Source organism: Dipteris shenzhenensis, chromosome 7 (assembly GCF_047967505.1).
Source record: "Dipteris shenzhenensis isolate YYH24624 ecotype China chromosome 7, Dip_SZ_1.0, whole genome shotgun sequence".
Taxonomy (NCBI): Eukaryota; Viridiplantae; Streptophyta; class Polypodiopsida; order Gleicheniales; family Dipteridaceae; genus Dipteris; species Dipteris shenzhenensis.
Window position 1 is genome coordinate 58,401,829 of NC_141602.1, and position 9,802 is coordinate 58,411,630.

The 9,802-nt window shown below is 41.0% G+C and overlaps 1 protein-coding gene across 1 annotated transcript; it reads right to left on the reverse strand.

Moving 5' to 3' along the window:
- Positions 1 to 376: 376 nt before the first annotated feature.
- LOC147900574 (pentatricopeptide repeat-containing protein At2g33680-like) lies at positions 377 to 3,913 on the reverse strand. The gene has a single exon (XM_087376518.1). The coding sequence runs from the start codon at positions 3,527 to 3,529 to the stop codon at positions 671 to 673; it is 2,859 nt and encodes a 952-aa protein (XP_087232644.1). The 5' UTR covers positions 3,530 to 3,913; the 3' UTR covers positions 377 to 670.
- Between the last annotated feature and the right edge of the window lie 5,889 nt (positions 3,914 to 9,802).

Below are 9,802 nucleotides of genomic sequence, written 5' to 3' on the forward strand. Positions count from 1 at the left end.
CTCTTGCCACAGAGCACATTCCTTTGTATCTTCCTCTTAGAATCGCTGTTTGACAGGAACATAACATGCCTCCTGCATCTGCGTATGCGACATTTGCAGCGCTTCATGGATCTCCTTGATCTTAGGATGTGACTTGTCCCCATCAACAAGTTCATGCACCACGTTATTGACCACAATACAGGTCTGGCCCGAGTCAATTTTTTTACATCGGTCTTCCTCAAGTCCATTTTCACATTTTACTAATTCATTTGCCTTGCATGCAACCATGCAGATATTTCAAAGCATCACATATAGTGCAGCATTTGTAGGATTGAGGTCACAGCATTTGTAGGACACACTTTCCTCGTTCCACATCACCATGGGTTCTGCAGCACAACCCAAAATGTCAATCATGCATAGTAATGGTCGAATGTGGAGATCACACCATGTTCATCACTCATAGAAAGGCTAGCCTCTTGCTGTGGTAATGAAGAGCACATTCCTTTGTGTCTTCCTCTTTGTCACACAGAATTGCTGTTGTGTCAGGCACATAACCTGCCTCCTCCAGCTGTACATGCCGTGCTCCATGGATCTCCTTGATTTTAGGATTTGACTTGGACCCATCAATAAATTCATGCACCACTTTATTGACCACAATACAGGTCTGCCCAGTCAACATTTTCACATCCGTCTACCTTAAGGTCATTTTCACATTTACTAGTTCGTTTGCCCTGCCTGCAACCGCACAAATATTTGAAAGCATAATATATGGTGCGGCATTCATAGGATCGAGGTCAAAACATTGACTTGCAGCATGCTTTCCTCTTTCTAGATCACCATGGATTCTGCAGGCACCAAGCAGACACCGCCATCCAACAGCTTTGTCACATGTCATGGAGGCGATCAAGTTCTCGGCCTCATCTAGGTGCCCTGCACGACCCAAAAGGTCAATCATGCACAAGTAATGGTCAAGTGTGGAAATAACACCATGTTCATCACTCATAGAAAGGAAAAAATGTCTGCCATCATCGACCAATCCGGTATGACTGCAGGCAGTCAGGATACAAACAAAAGTAGTACTGTCAGGCTTATTGTCGTGGAGCCGCATCTGCTGGAAAAGAGCTAGAGCATCCTTGCCATGCCCATTATGGGCTAATACTGCAATTATCGCATTCCAAGAGACAGTGTCACGATGAGGCAAACTACCAAAAATGACTTTAGCATCCTGTATACTCCCACACTTACCATACATATTTATAAGGGCAGTCCCCACCACCATATCTTGCCCAAATCCAACATCAACAGCAGCAGCATGGATCTCTTGCCCCTCATCTAGGGCTATCAGACTGGCACATGCATCAATCGCAGAGACAAAGGTTATATTGTCTGGCTTAAGGCCCTTACACCAGATGTCATGGAACAGCTCAAGGGCCGCTTTGAAATGACCATTCTGGGCAAATGCTGCAATCATCGAGGTCCAAGATACTACGTCCTGCTGAGGCATACTGCTGAACACCCACCCTGCATCAGACAGACTGCCACATTTGCCATACATGTTGATAAGGGCAGTCCCAACCATCACTTCAAACGCATGCCCAGTTTCAACAATGGCACAATGAATTTTCTGCCCCTCTTTAAGGGCTGTTAGGCTGGCGCATGCATCAAGAGCGCAAGCAAAGGTGATGTTGTTTGGCTCAACACACGTAAGCCACATCAGGTGAAAGAAATCCAGAGCTTCCTGGCAATGCTCATTCTGGATAAATGCTGTAATCATGGCATTCCAAGATACAGTGTCCCTAGAAGGCATAGTGTCAAACACAAGTTTTGCATCACGTACACTTCCACACTTGCCATACATATTGACCAGTGCAGTTGCAACAACCACCTCATGCCCATAGCTGCCACCCACAATGGCAGCATGGACAGATTTTCCCTCCTCAAGCGCTGACAAGCTTGCACATACGTCCAGAGCACGGACAAAGGTGATATTATTTGGCTTGAGGCCTTCACAGTACACCTGATGAAAAAGGTCTAAAGCTTCCTTGCAATTACCATTGCCAGCAAGTGCTGCAAGCAGAGCATTCCAACAAAGAACATCCTGAAAAGGCATTTGAATGAATACACTCATCGCATCATGTAAGCTCCCACACTTGATATACATATTGACAAGAGCGTTCCCTACCAGCACATCTACCTCATGTCCAAGGCAAATTATGACACCATGGATTTCCTGCCCAACTTCAAAAGTTGCCAAACCTGCACATGCATCAACAGCACAGATGAAGGCAATGCTGTCTGGTTTTACACTTTCATTCCACATCTGATGGAAGAAATCCAATGCCTCCTGGTAATGCCCATTCTGGGCAAAAGCCACAATTATGGCAGTCCAGGAGACAACATCGTGATAAGGCATTCTAGTGAACACTCTCTTTGCATTGCACACGCTCCCACACTTGCCATACATATTAACAAGTGCAGTTCCCACAGCCACATGTTGGAGACACCGACGATCTACTATGGCAGCATGAATTGCCTGCCCCTCTATAAAGGCCGCCAACCTGGCACATGCATCAAGAGCACACACAAAGGTGATATCATTCAGCTTGAAGCCCTCAAGCTGCATCTGATGAAAAAGATTCAAAGCCTCTTTGTCATGTGCATTCTGGGAAAAGCCTGCAATCATCGCATTCCAACAAATAACATCCCTATTGGGGGTTCTCCAAAATATGTTACGTGCATCACACACACTGCCACACTTGCTGTACAGATTGATAAGGGCAGTCCCCACCACCACATCTCGGCCATACCCAAGCTTGAGCATGGCAGCATGAACCTCCTGACCCTCTTCAAGGGCTGCCAAACCAGAACAGGCATCGAGGGTACTCACAAAGGTAAAATTGTCTGGCATGATGCCTGCACTCTGCATTTGATGAAAAAGACCAAGAGCTTCCTTCTCCTGCGCATTTTGGGAGTACACAGCAATCATTGCAGTCCAGGAGACAACATCCCGATGAGGCATTCTATCAAAAAAATTCCTTGCATCCTGCAAACTTCCATTTTGGCCATGTGCTTTAATCAATGCAGTCCAGGAGAATAAATTGGGCTGTGATATTTTATCAAAGATTGCTTGTGCCTCCTTGATGCTCCCACAGTTTCCATACATTTGGATAAGGCAGTTCCCAATAAAAGTGGTGCAATCGTATCCACTTCTACTAATGTGAGTATGGACACGTCTACCATCAGACAGGGCCTTGCCTCTACCATAATGCTTTAAGAGAGAGGCCACGTTAGCAACATTTACTCGTCTGTGATCCAAGCCATTTTCAGTAAACTGGCTTGTAACTACCCTATCGTTTTGACAGATTTGTTTCAATGCGATGACCTGCTGCTGCTGTCCACCATCTTGCTTTCCTAAAATGTTTGTGACTGCATTCTCATACACATCTTCATCTTGATTTGCCGACGTCACACAAACCTCATGTAGGTTGTTGGCAGTCCATCTTTTAAGCAATGATTCCCGCACTTGGCCTCTGTGGTTCCAAATTCCCATTACTCAACATTTCTCCCAATTACAGCAGCAAAGCCAAATCAACTCAGCAGTTGGCCTCAGTGGTTCCAAAGCCCCATTACTCTCATCAATCACAATTAGCCCTATATGCAGCAAATACCGATGTATGGAAACTCCATGAGGCCACACAAACATCTGGTGTAGGGTTGCCTCAACTCTTTACCCTAGAAGTTACAAGAAAAAACCTCCTCTCGCAAGATACCTGGCGCTTCCCTAGATCTTTCCCGCTTCTTCACGTACTAGAAGTGCGTCTGCTGCTTGTGAACATATGCTTTTACAACTCGGAGGATACTTTGCAGTTCATGTGAAGTTTGATAAATTTCGTCAAATTAAAATTTGCATGCTGACAACCTAATGTTGGCTACATAAGACAAAGGAAGCACAAAGTGCCCCCCCACTTTTTCTCGAAAATATGTGATGATCCAAAGTGATGCAACAAAGGGACCATGCCCAAAAAGGAGCACAATGCGGTTGGGTTGCCTTCCCTGCCCACCAAGAACCCTCCACATGGCAAGCCGTAATTGTTTCCGTGAATCTCGCTGCCTGGACAAGTATGGAAGACCCCTACCCAAGCGCTTGGGCGGGCAATTCTTTCTACAAAACAATTAAATGTGGGTGCGGGTGGTGGCACTTAAACCTAAGACTTCTCACCATGTCTACAGCAACCTTGCGGCTAGCCTATGGTAGTGTGTAACCACCCTAAATTATTGAGGCTTGAGCAAGTGGGGGTCTGGGGTATAACCACCCTAAAAGTAGACTTGAGAAATTGGCTTGCATCCAATTACGAGGCATTTAATACAATATGTTGCGAAATGTAATTGATGTTCATAGACAGAGTGGTAGTTGAGCTCTAAGCTCGATGCCCATGGTAGCATCAGCATGAGGTTCAATGCCCTATGCACCTATTGTTAAGGGGTGGCATGACAGGCCCAATCATTATGGCACAAACATCGATGCTCAAAATCCTAGTTGCCAAAGCTACAAGAGCAATTGGGGTAGACGATAAGTGTGATCTGCATGGCATTAAATCATGCAGACAAGCCCAACATAGAGCTACAAAGCAGTGTTGCAAAACCCATCGTCAAACCAAAAGGGCTATTGCCCTTTCAAACCAATTGAAAATATGCCTTGATATGGTTTGTGAATGGCTCATAGCTCACATTGTTGTTAGTAGACACACATGGTGCATCTTGCAAACCTCTAGTCAGTTGATCCATAATACTAGAGGCCACCCAGCGATCAAGTGCCGCATGCACATGGGGCCCTCCTACATAGAAATTGATCCAAAATCTCAACGTCTCATTCATCAAAAGAATTGCACTTTGCCCAAAAATTGTGCATAAAGTCCACTCAACCAGATCATTGATACTCACAAGTATCGTCTCCTAAAAACTCACCGAAATTACTCGCATCACCACTCCTTCAGCTTGTAGTACATGCAACCTTTGATCTTCTTATACTCACATCCTTCTATCTTTAAGTTAATCTCGATAATTTCATACTCTACCTAAGCCTAAGCAACCTTGATTAAAGAGTGCCCCTTTTTCCATTACCATTCAATAGTGTCCTTTGCTTAATTGAGCCTCTTTTTCTCCATGCCAAATGAATCTCTTAAGCTTGGTGGCAATATTTGCCAATTTCACTTCCTTCTATACAAGTTTAGAAAATTTGTCTTTGCATGCCCTTATTTATGAACCCTTAGGCCCTTAAGCTCTTGAATCTTCCTAGAATACAATGCCCTTATGGTTGAGAGGGGTCTTTGAGAGGAAGGTATTCTCAACATGATTGGTTCATGTAATTAGCTAGTAATAAGTTTGAGAGTAATTAGCTAGTAATAGGTTGGAGAGTGGTCAAGTGGGTCATGTGGGCATGTAATTAGTAATTACATGATTTGTTCATGTAATTATCTAGTAATAGGTTGGAGGGTGGTCAAGTGGGTCATATGAGCATGAAAATCCCTAACCCTAAGGGGTTTGTATAAATGCCCAAAAAAAATTCTTAACGTAGGTAGTGTCTGCTTAGCATATGTGGTGTGCTCCTCTCTCCTCGTCTATCATCCCTTCTTGTCTCATGGTGTGCATTTGGCACACTCCCCTTTCACCCCTTAGTATTCTAGCATAGGTTACACCATGCATTTTTTCATCCTCCAATCTCTTATTTTGTTTTTGAAAAGGAAGTACTCCTCTTTGTTTTGGTTCAAAAACTTGAGAAACCAAGCTTTGGTGAGAGAGATATGGAAGGTTCAACTTTGATTGCTTCATTGGTTTTTGTGCAAGGTTATGGAGAGAGTGTCTTATCTTTTTGGTACGCTTGTGAACTTTGGGTCCAAACCATGATTGGTTGTAGCAATTCTTTGTGAATCATATGGTTTAGGCAATGTGCAATGTTGCACTAAAATTGGGCACATGCATTTGAAAGCAGGCTTGATAACATTTGTAGTTTTATCTACAGCTAAATTTTTTTGAAAAATTGGACTCCATACTTATGGGGCTAGTACATGGTCATCTTAGATATTTGTACTTTGAGTCATCCTAAAGTATATGTAATATAAAGTATTCAATTAAAATAGAATTAATACAAAATATATGTAATATAAATTATTCAATTAAAATATAACCAATATCAGATAGATGTAACATACAATATAAATTATTTTAACTGGTATTCAATTAAAATGTCATAGTATGAAACAGATGTAACATAAAATATAAATACTCATGCAATGCTCTTTGAATGATTCCAATATTTATGTCATTTTGCATTGCTTCCTTTCCATGCAATTCCTTGCAATGGGTACCTTAGAGCCTATTATAATTAATACCAATGGCATGCCATTTATCCTTTTTCTTTTCTTAAGACTTTAGGTCTCATAGCACTCATCGGTAAATCATATTTCATGATGCGTATGATAGGAGGAAGCAAACCAGGGCCACTAGCTTCATCCAAAACTTCACATCCCTGGCATTGGCTTTCCAAATTTCACATCTCTTGCTCTAATAAATCCCAAACATATAGCAAAATGTACCACTTCTTTTAAAAGTCTTTTTGCCTCTTATTCCTTCAATCTTTGTTCTCTTCTCACTTTTCCCTCCTAGCATGCAATTAAATTTGGTACCACTTTCCCCTGAGTGCCCTTGCCGCCTATCTTGCCCCCTCTCTATGCTCGATTGTGTATTTAGGTGAGTCATAATCTTACAATGCTTGCTCTCTTCACAAGCTACTTGGTATCTAGGTTCACTTTCTTTAACATAAGGTATTTTATCATATATGCATCTTGTCATAGCTCATAAGAGAATCAAACAGAGGCTATAAGAAAGGAAAGTTGAAAAACTCAGTCAAGTGTTAATGGAAGACACACTTCAAATGTTTTCAAAGGGAGAAACAATGCCAAGAAAAAAGAATCTTCCAAAAATAGCTAGAGTTGGAGATAGAAGAAGCATGGGTTTGAGTGTTTCCATTAGAGCAAAGAACACAAGCTATGGTCTCAAAACTAGTGGAACCATTCCAAGCAACAACATTAAGTCATCCAAGTGACTACAAAGCTTATGTCTCCAAAAACTTTACCCTGCATATGTGAGGGTTTATGTAGTGACAAATTTACCAACACCATGGGAATTGCACACCCAAGAGACTATACCCTCTAACTTGAAGATGGCTTGAACAATTCAAAGTGGGCAAACAACTCAGATCAACCAGCTACTATAAACAGGGTGGCATTAGCTATGTTACTTTCCATTTAAACAAACATGAAATGGCTTGGGTGTACATCATTAAAGATATTGTCCACCATAAGGAAAAATGTGAGTCCAATAATTGGTGTGTCAATTGGAAGAAATGTAGTCCATTGTGAGAAGCATGTGGACATCAACAAAGCATAATAAAAGGGAGACTGCCTAAGTGAGTAAGTCATTGCTGTAGTGACATTGTTTGGCACCATAACATGAGAGTTTATCCAAATAAAAAGGAAATTTGGGGAAGGGAAACAAGTAGTATGAAAAGCACATCATGCATATGCTTAATGGAGTGTAGATCATTGCATAATCAACTTTCCAAAGCTATCTATTGCTATCTAGTCTTCCCCACAAAACATTATGCTAGTTTCTTTTCATTTGCATCATTGTCAAACTTGAAGAGAGAGAGAGAGAGAGATGCAATATTATTTTGCAACAAGTGATAAGCCCACTGGTTGAAATAGTACGCTAAGCTAGGAATCCAACTAGTTGGCTACTCTAGTTTAGTTACCACCACTGTGCACTAGTAGCTTTAATAGAGATCTACTTAGCAAATCAACTTAGTGGTTGTAATTAGCTTGGAGGTTCGAACAGTAGTTATGACTAGCCTAGTGGTTGGAATAGCAAGCTACTTGGCCAACGAGCTTAGTGGTTATAACTAGCACAATGGTTGGAATAGATAGCTTGTTGGACCTATCTAGTCAACATGTTGATCTAAGTATGAGCTTCGTGGTTGAAACAATAAGATTTTTATATATTTCATGTGTATTGTAGGTTTTCTTAAAGTGAACTAATGTTCTTTGTGTGCTAGAATGCTCAGTTTCCTTACCTTTGACATAATTTCAAACAAGGATATTGCAGACACAGTGAATGTTCTTAAAGATATGGGTTTACGGTGTATTTTTTAAATTTTGTTGGACAAATAAACTGTACTTGATATGGCTGACGACCATATAATAAAATTTAGGCAAAAGAGATTTGACCATTACAAGACATGTATGCCAAGAGACTCAAAGACAAGCTCGTGTGCTACTATAAAACACACACAACCCTTGACTCAAATTGGAAAGGTTTGACTCACTTGAGATGTGGCCATGCTAAAGCATTGCTACATGAATAAATGCTCATGTCTCCCAAGTGAGAACCCCAACTGTCGAACCACTTGGATCTTCATAGTGTGTTGCAAAGGCTAGCACGTTTGATAGTCTAAGGTCTACATGGAAGCCACAGATTTGTCCAAAGGGGGACTCTAAGTGGCAATACATTGAACGAATTCATGGAAAATACCCATAGTGTGGAATGAACAAGAAGCAATTTGTCTACCCAAATGAAGACAAGGTAGACAACTCTATTGTTAGAAAATGGAGGAGATTTAAAACAAAAATGTTTGTTGTTATGTAACACCACTCGACCATAAGATCTTGTAGGTCAATTAGTTCAATCCATCCCAAATACATAGCCATAAAATTTACAGCTCATTGGTAAACAAGCAAGTCAAGAAATGTCTATCCAATTTTCCCAAGGAAACAATTATCTCTCTGATTGATTTTGCTAAAAATTACTTGTCTATAGAATAAGATGAAATACATAGGACACAATGGTACAACAAGCAAATAAAAAATTTAGTACATATCACCTACATCGATCTGCCTAATTTATGACTAATACCAATTGTCCTACTGGCTCCAAGAAGTTCAAGAAACTACAACATGCATACCATTTCTACATTTTGGATGATCGGAACATAACACCTTTTTTGTCTAGTGTGCTTTTCTAGTGCACTAAAATTTGTTGATCAAAGATTATACCCAAGTACAAGAAACAGTAAAACAAATTTGGGTGTGGGTCTAAGAACACTATGGTGTATGTAATTTGGCAAAAAAATGGTGGAGTTCTCAGAAAACATTTACTACTAAGTAGTATAGTAGCATTTATTACTAAGTAGTATAGCTTTAAGAAGACATTTATTACTAAGTAGTATAGTAGCATTGTGTAAAATTCAAAATCCTTGCCCTCAAATCTAGAATTTTGTGATTTCCAATCACATTTTCCTTTGCACAACGAGGATTCTTGATGTCTCTCTCTCCCTCCAATAGCGCTCTCTCTCTCTCTCTCTCTCTCTCTCTCTCTCTCTCTCTCTCTCTCTCTCTCTCTCTCTCTCTCTCTCTCTCTCGCAATGTCTGGTAGGCTCCTCTCATTATCCTGCATAGGCCCCTCCCTCGCTCCATGTCTCTCTACCTCTCTGAGCTCTCTCTCTCTCGAGTCTTCACACACAAGTCAATGACACTACTTCTTGTTGTTTGATATGATTGAAAGGCAGTGTCAAAAGGTTTGACAGACATGATATTCTCTTTCTCTAATACTTAATACTTATTCACCAAACATGCTTGTATTAATGTTAATACTTGGTGTCCCATCCATTATCTTGAGATTAGCCCCGGATTCCCTCATATCATTGAAGAGTAGCCATTGGAAGGTTGTGTGCAAGATGGATGATTCAACTTCAAATGTAGTCAAATCTCAT